Below are 14970 nucleotides of genomic sequence, written 5' to 3'. Positions count from 1 at the left end.
TCCACAATACTGTGCAATACTCTGCAATACCCTGCAATACTCTGCAATACCCCGCAATACTGTGCAATACTCTGCAATACCCCGCAACACTGTGCAATACTCCGCAATACTCTGCAATACCCCACAATACTGTGCAATACTCTGCAATACCCTGCAATACTCCGCAATACTCCGCAAAAAACAGATTAATAAATGGCTGGATTGGGGGAGGGGAGGAGGCTGAGGCGAGGTTAACAAATTAACAACCGGCCCATAGCCCAAAACACTGTGCAAAACTCTGCAATACCCCACAATACTGTGCAATACTCTGCAATACTCCACAACACTGTGCAATACTCTGCAATACCCCACAATACTGTGCAATACTCTGCAATACCCCACAATACTGTGCAATACTCTGCAATACCCCACAACACTGTGCAATACTCTGCAATACCCCGCAATACTGTGCAATACTCTGCAATACCCTGCAATACTCCGCAATACTCTGCAATACCCACAACACTGTGCAATACTCTGCAATACCCCACAATACTCTGCAATACTCTGCAATACTCCACAATACTGTGCAATACTCTGCAATACCCTGCAATACTCTGCAATACCCCGCAATACTGTGCAATACTCTGCAATACCCCGCAACACTGTGCAATACCCCGCAATACCCTACAATACTGTGCAATACCCTGCAATACTGTGCAATACCCCGCAATACTCTGCAATACCCCGCAATACTCCGCAATACCCTGCAATACTCTGCAATACTCTGCAATACCCCGCAATACTCCGCAATACTCTGCAATACCCCACAACACTGTGCAAAACTCTGCAATACCCCACAATACTCTGCAATACCCCACAATACTGTGCAATACCCAGCAATACTCTGCAATACCCCGCAATACCCTACAATACTGTGCAATACTCTGCAATACCCCACAACACTGTGCAATACTCTGCAATACCCCGCAATACTCTGCAATACCCCACAATACTGTGCAATACTCTACAATACCCCGCAGTACTCTGCAATACCCCACAATACTGTGCAATACTCTGCAATACCCTGAAATACTCTGCAATACCCCACAACACTGTGCAATACTCTGCAATACCCTGCAATACTCTGAAATACCCCACAATACTGTGCAATACCCCACAATACCCCGCAATACTCTGCCATACCCAGCAATACTCGGTGATACCCAGCCATACCCAGTCATACTCGGCAATACCATGCCATACCCAGCCATGCTCAGCCATACTCTGCGATACCCCGCCATACCCAGCCATACTCTGCAATACTCGGTGATACCCAGCCATACTCAGCCATACCCAGCCATACTCAGCCATACCCAGCCATGCTCGGCCATACCCAGCCATGCTCGGCCATACCCAGCCATGCTCAGCCATACCCAGCCATGCTCAGCCATACTCGGCCATGCTCAGCCATACTCGGCTGTACTTGGCCTCTGTATGTGGCCAGGCTGTGGAAGTCTCACACATTTCTTTCTCTCCTTCCATCTTCTCTTTTCTTTCTTTCTTTCTTTCTTTCTTTCTTTCTTTCTTTCTTTCTTTCTTTCTTTCTTTCTTTCTTTCTTTCTTTCTTTCTTTCTTTCTTTCTTTCTTTCTTTCTTTCTTTCTTTCTTTCTTCCTTTCTTTCTTTCTCCACACATACCGCTTAGAATTAAGGCTAAAAAGTTCTATCTTGGTCTCATCAGACCAAAGCATCTTATTTCTCACCATCTTGGAGTCCTTCAGGTGTTTTTTTAGCAAACTCCATGCGGGATTTCATGTGTCTTGCACTGAGGAGAGGATTCCGTCGGGCCACTCTGCCATAAAGCCCCAACTGGTGGAGGGCTTCAGTGATGGTTGACTTTCTACAACTTTCTCCCATCTCCCAACTCTCTCTGGAGAGTTGCTCTCTAGGAACCTTAAGTGCAGCAGAAATGTTTTTGTAACCTTGGCCAGATCTGTGCCTTGCCACAATTCTGTCTCTAAGCTCTTCAGGCAGTTCCTTTGACCTCATGATTCTCATTTGCTCTGACATGCACTGTGAGCTGTAAGGTCTTATACAAACAGGTGTGTGGCTTTCCTAATCAAGTCCAATCAGTAAAATCAAACACAGCTGGGCTCAAATGAAGGTGTAGAACCATCTCAAGGATGATCAGAAGAAATGGACAGCACCTGAGTTAAATATATGAGTGTCACAGCAAAGGGTCTGAATACTTAGGACCATGTGATATTTCAGTTTTTCTTTTTTAATAAATCTGCAAAAATGTCAAAAATTCTGTGTTTTCTGTCAATATGGGGTGCTGTGTGTACATTAATGAGGAAAAAAATGAACTTAAATGATTTTAGCAAATGGCTGCAATATAACAAATAGTGAAAAATTTAAGGGGGTCTGAATACTTTCCATCCCCACTTTACTTGACATTTTTGCAACTGTCTTCAGCAAGTTTACAGACATTTTCATTTATTGCCTTGATTTCTATTTTGCACTTTTTTAAATGAATATTTTGAACTAAGGGGTTCTTTTTGGCTGAAGGCCCTGTATGTTGTATAAAATATGTCTGTTTGTTGTTTTTTTTTGTGCACTTTTCATATTTATATGAATATTTTGTATTCGGGCACTGACTACCTTTAGGAAAGATTACAGTTGAATGTTATATGTTTCAGTGAGAAATAGTGTAATCCCTTGATTTTGCACTTTTATATTTAGTATTTTGTATTAAGGGTTCTTTTTTTCTGAAGGCCATGTATGTTGGTTGAGAAGTTTGTGAAATTTTTTGATTTTTGCACTTTTCCTATTTACGTGAATATTTGGTATTGGGGCACTACCTCACACAAAATAATGCAAAACTGAAAACTTTAGTATGTTCACATGGGCCTTGACAGAAAAAACAGTTAACCAGGCCTTTCTACAAGCACATTTGTTGCATTATTATTTCAAAGTGCCTCCAATAAAAATACATATTAAAATGTGTGAATGAACTCTGTTTCTATCGCATTAAACATAATTGAACTTGTATTGTTTTAAGTGTTTTAAGTATATTCTTGTTTTGAAACGACATTGATTCTTTATTAAAAACGGGGGGGCGCAGTTTGCCATCTTCGCCCTGGGCACCAAATGGCCTTGTCCCAGCACTGGTTGGAGATATATATTTCATGCAGTGAAGCTCACATCATTCCATTTGGTTTCTTGCATGTCTTGTAATTTAGGTTTGCAATTGCACGCAGGGGCATCAATACTGCACCCTGGAGGTGTTTCTCTTGCAATGTGTATTTTTTCATATATATTTCATTAACTTTGTGATTGATATCAAGGTTAGTAGTGTGGATTTAGAGCCATGTGGCAATAGAGAGTAACTTTGAGAGCTGTTTTTAGGTTTGGGGGTCTCTATTATTTAACTGTATCACTTTGTGCATTAGTGTCAGCTATTTCTTAATGGTTATTAATACTATTAGCTTATTTAAATTATGATTCCTTTAACAAATTCATTGGTATTCATAGGTTAACATTTGTATGATGAGTCTTACTGCTGTTTCACGGATACGGGGACACAGGAAGTGTGTAGATGCCAAGAGATTGGCGCCCGCCCACGGAATCCAAAAATTTGCATAAATGAATGATTGCGCTGCCGTTTAGCCAACCCCATGACTAAGTCTTTATGACGAAACATGTCGGGGCGTGGCTACACGGCAATCCCACACGAGTGCTAGAGGAAGGAGTGACGGCTGACTGAGCGGGGAGTAGTGAGGAGCGTCAGCTGTGAACCGGTGAGGTGATCGTCAGGCATCCACACTCCCTGGGTCCGCCGTGACCGTCTGGTGTTTTACCTGTGTTGCTGCATGCGTTTGCTGTATCATATAGAAGAAAAGAGGTTTAACCTTAAACTACGTAGAGGGTTCTTTACTGTAAGAGCGGCAAGGATGTGGAATTCCCTTCCACAGGCGGTGGTCTCAGCGGGGAGCATTGATAGCTTCAAGAAACTATTAGATAATCACCTGAATGACCGCAATATACAGGGATATGTAATGTAATACTGACACATAATCACACACATAGGTTGGACTTGATGGACTTGTGTCTTTTTTCAACCTCACCTACTATATGTCACCTACTATATATCCTGACTGCTGTGAAGTGCTGTGAAGTGATTTGCCCATTGTTTTTATGGATTATGTGAGTGCATCAGTTTTGGTTTCAGTTTGTTATTAAACATTTTAAACGTTAATACACTATCTGGAGCATTTTTGTTTCATCCCATATGTGGAAGCACTACCCCAAGAATAGTGTCCGGTGCACTGAGCAGTGGACATCCTTGGTCGCATGGTAACCCCCATGTTAGTGGGTTAAAGCCTTGTCCGGCCGAACACGAGAGTGTGAGGCCTCAACAGCTGGTGAGTTTGCCATTCGTAAGGGAGTGGATTCATGTCACTGAGGTGTGGTGGACAGTTTAGCACAGCATTGCGGATTGGAGACACCTGCTTTCTGGAACTTTTTTTTTTTTTTCACAGTATATGTGGACTATTCACTGTTATATTCACTTTATCCAGTTTTTCATTTAAAGAACTTTTTATGTTTTTGCCATTTTTGCAGCTCAGTCATTCAGGTGCAGTTTAAATTGGTATCACGATTACAATTCAATGTAATTATCACGAGGTGTGTTATTTATAACATTGTCACTTTATATACCAAGAAAATCACAATTTTTTGGGTTCATTTCATTTATTGTGTAATTTTCATTCTTTTCAGCTTGTATTCTTTAAGTCGGCTAACAGATTTTTTATGTTCACTTAGCCACCTTGGTACAGTGTCATATTGCACCAGGGGGTTTGTTTCACATTCAATTTTTAGTGATTTCACATTGCATCATTGATTGGTGCTCTTATTTATGTTTTGTTTCATCATTTTTCATTTACATGTGTGTTTAGGATCCATCCATTGTTATTTAGAGCACATTTAATTCACTCATTAACACTAGGGTGTTTTTTATTGCTTGTTTCACTCCCACAACCAGGGGAGTAGCGACACTATTCATCTGCGGGGTGTTTTCAGATCTCAATATTTTTTCTTTTAAGTGGCAGCTCACAATAGTTTTTTCAATATTCAGAGCGCAGTGGTGGGAGGACAGGTGTGGGCGGTTTTTACTTGTTCATCTACAGTTTTTAATTACTGTATGCTACAAAGTTGTTTTTTTAAAAAGGAAACAAATGAGGATTAAAGAAAAAAAAAAAAAAGAAAAACTTTCCAAGAACTGACCTTCTGAATCATGACACTGTAAATTCCTGTCTGCTGGAATCCACGGGTATAATACAGCATATTCACCCAGCCAATAACCAATGCAAACACCATAAGGGCAACATAAACTTCACTACCCGCCAGGTAAACAATGCCACTGCTCAAAATAATAGTGGCTTGAAGAAAGCTGTGAAAATAAACACATCTATATTACAAAAAAGAAAATGGTACACCATAAAAATATGTGTTAAAACCGACCTTTGCCCCTTTTACTAAAACATATATCAGCATGCATCCCTGCTTGCTGTTGTTAAATCCTCTATTACCTTTTTTTTTTGTTTTTTTGGTTTGATTACCTTAAAGCCGGCCATAGATGGTTCGAATCCCTGCTGAACCGGCCGAGATTCTAACCATGTACAGGCAGGCTGATTGTACCCAAGTTGATTGATCGATCAACTTGAGTACAACCAGCATGTTGGATTTTTCATGTGATTATTGCCAGTGGCTATAGATGCTAGCAATAATCACTGTGTGTTCTCCAGGCAGGAACACCTCTGCCCCCCCATACCCCCTGTCGGGAGAACACAATAGCTCTACAGGAGGGATTCCCCTATCAACACTGACTGTGTTGATGGGGAAATCAAGAACTTTTCTTTCCCGCAGCCCGTGGTTGTAGGAAAGAAAATTGGATCATCTATGGCCGGCTTTAGTCCACTTCCTGGTTACCCCAAAGGCACTTAAAGGGGTTGTAAACTCTCGATGTTTATCACCATTCTATGCATTAAGGTGAAAAACCTTCTTTAGTGCAGCAGCACCCCAGAGCCATCCTTTTACTTACCTGAGCCCAATCTTTGCAGCGATGGGGACGAGTACACCAGCTCCAGCCACTGTCTCGGGTCCTCATTGGATAGATTGATAGCAGCAGGAACCATTAACTCCCATTGCTGTCAATCAAATCCAATGATGTGGGAGCCCCGGGGGAGGGCCCGAGTCTTGCAGTCTATGTCAATTGACGCAGCAGCAGGACTCGGGAGCGCGCCTGCACGAGTGCCCCCATGGAAAGGGCTTCTCCGAGGGGGCGCTCGATGCAGAGAGGAGGCCACTGGGGGACCCTAGAAGAGGAGGATTGAGGCCAGTCTGTGCAAAACCTTTGCACAGAAGAGGCATGTATGACATGTTTGTTATTTTTTTTTAAAAATGAACCTTTACAACCCCTTTAAGACAAATGAATCATTTTATGGAATTATTTATAAGAAATTGTACTAAGGAAAAGTGGGTCTGAAAAATGCCTGGGCCCTCTGAATTTAGACAAGGTAGGGTATTTAAATCAGTACATTTAGGAACATATTCTTAATGCAATGAATCTGACACTACAGATGAATCTTCCTGGAACATGTGTTTTAAATAGCAGTGACTGATTCACCACCAGTGAATGTTTGGTAAAAGTAATTTTCACTGCTTTATAAATCTGCCCTTTATTGTTAGCATGCATTTGTTTCTTATTGTACCTGTTATGTTTCACACAGGCTAACAAATAATAATCTTGACGCCATACTTTTTAGAACTTACAAAAGAATTTCGAAATAGCCATCCATTATTAGAATTTGTAAAGAAGGACGCCTCTTCACAAAGTATATAATCTGAAAAAAATAAGAAAATTGGTATTCATTGAATAACATGATAAAATAAATTAACCAAATAATTAGAAAGTGTACATTGGCTGTTTGTTCATGTACATGTTGTCTTTAATTGCTTAAGGTCCACTTTTTGCTTTTTTGTTTTTAACCACTTGCCGACCGCTGCATGCCGATATACGTCGGCACAATGGCAGCAGTGGGCAAATGGGCATATCTGTACGTCCCCTTTAAGAGCCGGGGACAGCAGGCACAAGCCGCATAAAGCGTGACCGTGCCTCCCGGCGATCGTATCACAGAGCCTCAGAATGGGGAAGTGCCTATGTAAACACAGCATGTCCCCGTTCTGGCTTGTGTCGTGACAGAGATCTCCGCTCCCTGTCATTGGGAGCGGTGATCGCTGTCATGTGACTTGAAGTCCATCCCCCCACAGTTAGAATCACTCCCTAGGACACACTTAACCCCTTCATCGCCCCCTAGTGGTTAACCCCTTCACTGCCAGTGTCATTTACACCGTAATCAGTGCATTTTTATAGCACTGATCACTGTATAAACGGCAATGGTCCCAAAATAGTGTCAAAAGTGTCCGATGTGTCCGCCATAATGTGGCAGTCCCGATAAAAATCACAGATTGCCACCATTACTAACAAAAAAATTAAAAATAAAAATACCATAAAACTATCCCCTATTTTGTAGACACTATAACTTTTGCGCAAAGCTATCAATATACGCTTATTGCGTTTTTTTAACCAAAAAAAAGTAGAAGAATACATATCTGCCTAAACTGATGAAAAAAATTGTTTTTTTTATGTTTTTGGGGGATATTTATTATAGCAAAAAGTAAAAAATACAGTAATGCTTTTTGTTCAAAATTGTCGCTCTTTTTAAGTTTATAGTGCAAAGAATAAAAACCGCAGAGGTGATCAAATACCACTAAAAGAAAGCTCTATTTGTGGGGGAAAAAAGGACGTCAATTTTGTTTGGGTGCAACGTCGCACGACTGCGCTATTGTCAGTTAAAGCGACGCAGTGCCGAATCGCTCTGGTCAGGAAGGGGGTACAATCTTCCGGGGCTGAAGTAGTTAACAGAAAAGTTGACATTTTTTGTTTACATGTAAAAATCTGTATTTTTTACTATAAAATTACTTAGAACCCCCAAATATTGTATATTTTTTATATATTTTTATGCCTATTACCTCCTTGTGTTTTAAGAACTCTAATTACAAACCCAGCCAAAGTAAGCATTGCTTTGTTTACATTCACCATGTATGCTGTCCAGGGCTTTTTTTCTCAAACAATAGGTGCTGGAACTCAACCACAACCCCCCCCCCCACACACACACACACACACACACACACACTCCAAATCACATCAAATAGTGTAGAAGGGTCTTAAAGGGCCATTAAATATCAGGATTGCATTACATACAGAGTGCAGAGTTCATGGGGGTTACATACAGAGTGCAGAGCTGTCACTTGTAAACACAGAAACCAGACTTCTGTGTTTACAAGTAATTGTGGTGAGCAGGCACCAAAGGGTCTGAGTCAGAGGTGGTGGAACTGAGTTCCACCAAGTTCCCCCTGAAAAAAAAGCCCTGATGCTGTCTGCATTCACAAGTCTCTACACTGAGTGTAAATAAAGCAATGTTTACCCTAAACTAGGCCTGTGCTAACAGTTCTCAAATCACAGGAAACTAAAAGGCAGATATAAGAATTTGTAAAAATGTCACAGTCTTAATGAAAAGCAATAAGCAGAGGCGTAGCTTGAAGCTTGTGGGCCCCGATGCAAAAGTTGACCTGGGCCCCCTCCACTACCACCCACCACTTCCAACGTGCGTGCAGATAAACCCACTGCACGCCAAGATACTCAAAGTGGCTTAAGAGTTTAGAGTTCCCACAGTTCCTCCTTACATTAGAGGACAGGGATCACCGCTGGAGAATCAGAGGACAGGGACCCCTGGCAGGTCACTTGGCAGAGCTCCTTTCCCATTCCAGCACTGCAAACAGCTACCCCCCCCCCACACACACACACACACACACACACACACACACTACACAGGGCTGAAACCCCTCAGGAGGTGTTAAGGGATTTGTTTTAGCAATTTCTGATGGGTTCTTTGTCAGTGTTGGCAGGTGTTGGGGGAAGGTCACCTCCCGGAGGTGTGTGTCTTTTCCCCAGCTGTCAGGGAAGTGGGATAAGCAGATATCCCTGGGCTGCAGGGGGTACAGAGAATCCCAGCTGGTGACTAGAAGACACTGAGCGGTGTTTTACCTCACCAGTGACATCAGTCCCATCGTGGCTACAGGACGGCACTTTCATCCTCTTAACTCGCTAAGCTCGGTTACCATTCCATGTTGCCAGCATAGACACTTCCCCATCCTGGGCTGTTCTCACCCCATGCTCCTCTCCATTCAGGAAATGGCTCACAGCTTCTCCCCAGCCAATGAGAACAGAGGGGTGTGGACTGTGGAAGGCAAAGTAGAAGCCCAGTACTGGAGCGTGGCTGTGGGGCCCTAGGGCAGATCGGAGCTGGACTTTGTGGAGGATATGATAATATGACAGGGAGGCTTCAGGGGCCCCCTGGAGCTAGGGGTGGGGTTGCAATTGTGACCCCTGCAACCCCTTATGCTACGCCCATGACAATAAGTCTTCAAATTAAAGTAATATATTCATATATACCTGACATATTAGTATATAAAGCCCACCAAACATGATGATGATTTCTCCAAGTACACGAACGTTGTCTTTGGGTGTCCCTTCCAAAGGAAATGGGGGCTTTAAAAAAAAAATTAAAGAAAATTAAAATTGTTATAATTGGAGCGATTTTTTAACAAAAGTATCCAGCTCATTGCACATTGCAAAGAAAGTAGCTAAAGTTACTTATAAACACAAATCTTGCTAACATTTACTACACTTCTAGTGCATCTGCACCTTGATAAATTCCATGTATTTATTTGTTTTGTCTCAATTTGCACAATACACAAAAACATTAGTGTTTAAAATGCACACAATGCTTTTAATTCACACATAAAAGCATATATAAGTGCATATGAAATGACACATGCATATAGATGTGAAAGCGCCCTAAATGTTGATAAATACATACAGTACATTTAAAGTGTTTGTAACCCTAAAACAGCGCTTGTGCTGTGTAATTTGGCTCTTTCTATCACATGAAATACCTGGCTGATCCTGCCTGGTTCTTTTTTTTTTTTATTTTCTTTATTTTTCACATATTATATATTACACTCCACATAGAGCATTTATCATATTCTTCATAACATCTCTTACACCATATCACATCCCCATATCTTCAAATTATAATATCATTATACATTACATATTCGGTGCTACTCAATCTCGTCTACTCGATAAACATATATAATTTCCTTTTCTCTTTTCCTAGCCCTACCCCCCTCCCCCACCCTCTAAACCCACAAAAAAAAAAAAAAAAAAAAAGAAAAAAAAAGGGGGGATGCCCCCTCCCTTTCCCTTTCGATCAAGAATGACCTACCTCTCTTCTTCTCCCCTTCTATAAGTTAAGTAGGGGGCCCATATCTTCCAATATTTCTCATCCTGTTCTTTCAACATCAAAGTCAAATTCTCCATTTGTTGGATTTCTACAATTCTGACCCACCACTGTGCTCTAGTCGGCGGGACTGTACTTTTCCACAGGGCCGGAATACAGGCCCTCGCTGCCGTGAGAAGATGTTAAAGCAGGGAGTTTTTATATTTTTCCACCGACATGGGGACATCATTTAATAAAAATGCTGCCGGATTTTCTCCAAGAGACACACCTGTAATGTCCTTAACCATTTCCTCAACCATTTTCCAAAATCCCCTAATCTTTTCACATTCCCAAAATATATGCAGCATCGTGCCCTCTGACTCCCTACAACGCCAACATACACTTGGAACCTGTGGGAATATTTTATGTAGTACAGATGGTGTTCTGTTCCATCTAGTGAGGATTTTATATCCTCCCTCCTGATATCTGCTTGCCACTTATGTATTATGAATAGATTTTAAAATCTTATCCTTCTGCCTTTGGGAGAACATAGTCCCCAAGTCTCTTTCCCAGGCTTGAATAAAATTAAGATCTTGAGTTGCCTCCAGTCTCGTTAGTACCTCATAGAAATATGATAGGGAGTGTCTCATACTTTCTCCATCTAGATATATCTGTTCAAAGCCCGATAGTCTCCGTATCTCTGGGTATATTTTAATTTTCAAGCGGATATATGCTCCTAACTGCATCGCCCTAAAAAAAAATTTAGGTCTGGTGTTACTTCTCCTTCTATCTCACCTCGAGTCATCAAACACCCCCCCCCCCCCCTTGAGAAATGTATGATCCTGTTTTTCCCCCTTCGTCTTATAACCTCAAATCTCCGGTCTGTTATGCCAGGTTGGAAGTCTGGCGTACCCAGCACCGGGGTCATAGGACTCGGAGACGTTGATAAATTTGTCTTTTTAAAAATCGTATTAATACGTAAAGTTGCGCCTGTCAGTGGATGTTTTCTCACTATTGTTGGAATATCCGATCCCGCTATCCACGCCAACCCCTCCAAGGGTATATCAATCGTCGCTTGTTCCAATTGTACCCATGGTTTCTTCTCAGTGGCACACCATTCCATTACTCTGGCTAGCTGTGAGGCCTCCTGGTATCTAACTGGGTCTGGAAAGCCAATTCCTCCTTTTTCTTTAGGGAGCACTAAGATGGTTCTCCATACTCTTGCTGGCTTCCCAGCCCAGATAAACCTCAAAAACCTCGATCGATCGGAGGCCTTTCAGGAAACTTGGGGGAATCTTTATTGGCATGGTTTGCAGCAAATAAAAAAGCCTAGGCATCACGTTTATCTTTATGATATTTTTCCTTCCAAACCATGTAAAGATCTCCCTGTCCCATCTCTGTAAATCTAATTTAATTTGTCTTAACATCAGGGCATAATTTTTACTTCAAATATCCTACTCAGCTTCTTCGGTATTTTAGTCCCCAAATAACTTATATGGGATTCTGTCCATCTAAAATTAAATTTAAAGTAAATAAACCCCATTGTGTACCTAAAAGTGGGGTATGCCTGTATTAAATAATGTCCCCAGTGTATGTTTTTTTTTTTTTTAAATGCCGATGTGTACCTCATTTCATAGTGCTGCTTGGTGCTCACGTGACCACCTGCTGGTCTCCTCCTCTTCTCCTCCTGGCTGATGTCAGCAGGGGCTTCTCAGCCCCGCCCGCTGTAGCTGTCAGATCGTGAGAAAGAGCAGTGGGTGGTCATGTGAGTGCCAAGCAGCGCTATAAAAAAAGGTATACAGATGCATTTTTTTTTAAACACATACACTGGGGACATTATTTAATATAGCAGAGGGGATTGTAGCAATGTCATTGAGTGGGCTTAACCTCCCTGACGGTAATCCCGAGTGTGGCTCGGGGTTAAATTTCAGTCCCATTAGCGGTAACCCCGAGCCACACTCGGGATTACATTGCAGGATCCTGGTGCGGCGTTACTTACCTTGTCCCCAGGATCCTGCGATGTCCCCCGCTGTGTCTGCGGGCTCCTCCGAAGCCTCTCCGTGCCAGGCTCCGTTCCCTGCGTGCGTCGCGACGCACGGGGGCGGAGCCTGGCGGCAAATTAAAAAAAAATGTACAAACCATAACACATACAGTACTGTAATCTTACAGATTACAGTACTGTATGAAATTATTTCACATCCCTTTTGTCCCCAGTGCTTTGGCCCATGCCCTGCATGCAGTTTTATATTATATATACTGTTCTTTCTGCCTGGAAATTGGAGATTGTCCATAGCAACCAAAAAGTGTCCCTTTATGTCAAAAGTGGCTTTAGACCAGCTAGAAAACAGCGATAGTAAATTAGAACACTTGCAGAATTGAGCGATAGTGAATCGTAGGGAAATTTATTTTATTATTATTTTTTTTAATTATTTATATCTATTTATTATATTATAATTTATGATTTTGTGTTTCAAACTTCATCATACCCGGGATATCTACTAGACTCTTGTTTGGACAGATTTAAGTGTGTTAGTGTTAAGAATTACAGACCTACAATATAAAATGCCAAATTTCCATGCAAAATAATTGTACCGCTTTCAGCGCATAAAATCCGAAATTATCATACCGCCAGGGAGGTTAACAACCACTTTAATTTTTGCTGCTGAGGTGCAGTTGTTAAAGGTTTACTATTGCAAAAAATTGTATATTTTGGTAATTGTATTGGGTTAATACCTGTAAGGATAGTATTTCGTTTATGAATTTCTTTTAATTTTATATGCCTATTTATATTCTTTTGGAACTTGAAGCTGAACTAAAGTTTGCAATATTTACCTCTGCTTCTGCAAGGTCCCTCGCCAGCACTGGCATCTTTTCCTTAGCTTCTTCCAAATGCTGGTCTTCGCGTGTCTTGATTGGCTGGTACAGGATGACATCACTCCCGTGCTTTCACAGAAGTTTAGTAATCCCACCGCACAGGCATGCCAGAATGTAAACTGAATGTTAACTGAGCTGCGCATGTGAATGCCTACATTCTACAAAAGGTAGGTAGGTAGGTAGGTAGGCTTATTTTACTGCAGAAGAGACACCTGCTCACAGTTTTTTTTTTTTATTTTGACTTTAGTTCTACTTTAAGGCCTGGTTCTCACTAGTGTGCTTTCAGATGCGATTAAGTTGCACAGAATTGCATGACAATCATGTTGTTTTCAATGGTGCCTGTTGACATCAATGCAGCACAGCACTGCGTGACTTTGGAAAAGGGTCCTGTACCAAAGGAAATGCATCAAAAATGCATCTACATGTGATTTGATGCATTTTTTAATGTAATTTCAGTGCTTTTTCCCTCCTGTCACAGTCGATATGCTTATCATTGGCATAACAAATGCATGAAAATCGCTTAAAAAATGCAGCAAAACACAATCAAGTTGCACTACATAATAGCACTGAAAATCGGACCAAATCACAGCCATAGTAGTGTGAACCTAGCCTTTACGGAGGTAGAAAGGAAGAGTCTCTGGGATTCACGAGGTTGTACTTTTTAAAATACAAAATCCAATTTAATTAAATTTATAAAAAAAAGTCCTTTCTAAGAGCAGATAACAAAAAGTGTCTGCTACCTATATTAGGTACAAAAAGCCCCCTCTTGGGACTCCCTGATTTTCCTAGCATCATGAGGAAGCCTTGGCTTTTCCCATCTATTGTATAATGAGACTATCATGAACAACACTCTCAATGGACAAAGAATGACTGAATTGGTAGAGTATACATTTAAAAAGACATCAATTATAAGAGCTAAAAGTATTATTTTTTATGATTTCATTTGATTTGCTGCTAAACAATACACCTGTGTACACAACTCTTTAAAGAAGTTAGGTTCATGGATTGATTGATTGATACATTTTTTTTGCATTTATTTTTAATCCTTTATCAGTGTCATTTTATGGGGATCCTCATTAATAAATGTTACCTACTCAGCTTAACATAAAAGAACAGCCGAGTGCTGCTTTGTATTATTTTGAATATTATTCAAAGCAGGGGTTCTTACATTTTTTAATCCAAGGACCCAAATAGGAAAATTATTACTGTACCAGGAGCTGAGAAGAGAATTATTACCAAATTTTAGCAAATCCAAACAAAGAAATAAAAATGGCCATAAAATTAAACCAAACCACAGCATCCTATTAATAAAACAATAATAATTCAAAACACAGAATAGATTTCTAAGTATGATTCCAATATAAACACAAATCCAAAAACTTTTATAAGCTGAAATTCAGATACAATTGTATAAACTGAAATTCAGATATAAAAGACATACATTCATGCAGTTCTGCATTTAAAATACACAAGGAATGTGTTCACCACTGATTTCACACTTATGCTGCGTACACACGACCGGTTTTGCCGTCGGAATAAACTCCGAAGGTTTCTCCGACGGAACTCAGACAGAATTCCATTCAAGTGGCCTTGCCTACACACTGCCAACCCAAAGTCCGACCAAAGTCCGACCGTCCAGAACGAGGTGACATACAGCACGTACAACGGGACTAGAAAAAAGAAGTTCAATAGCCAGTAGACAATAGCTTC

General features: G+C 40.9%; 1 protein-coding gene across 2 annotated transcripts in view; it reads right to left on the bottom strand.

Annotated features, from left to right (window-relative positions):
- The window catches only part of LOC141129100 (transient receptor potential cation channel subfamily V member 1-like), a 105725-nt gene that overhangs the window by 21335 nt on the left and 69420 nt on the right, over nucleotides 1–14970 (bottom strand). For both annotated transcript variants that reach the window (XM_073616890.1, XM_073616888.1), the window contains exons 9-11: nucleotides 9558–9653; nucleotides 6815–6885; nucleotides 5267–5432 (exon numbers count right to left, since the gene is read on the bottom strand). In XM_073616890.1, the coding sequence (XP_073472991.1) occupies nucleotides 5267–5432; nucleotides 6815–6885; nucleotides 9558–9653 (333 nt within the window). The remainder of the gene's footprint in view (nucleotides 1–5266; nucleotides 5433–6814; nucleotides 6886–9557; nucleotides 9654–14970) is intronic.

Source organism: Aquarana catesbeiana, linkage group LG02 (genome assembly GCF_042186555.1).
Source record: "Aquarana catesbeiana isolate 2022-GZ linkage group LG02, ASM4218655v1, whole genome shotgun sequence".
In the NCBI taxonomy this organism is placed as follows: domain Eukaryota; kingdom Metazoa; phylum Chordata; class Amphibia; order Anura; family Ranidae; genus Aquarana; species Aquarana catesbeiana.
The sequence above is the reverse complement of the archived record's forward strand: the minus strand, read 5'-3'. Positions and strand labels throughout refer to the sequence as shown.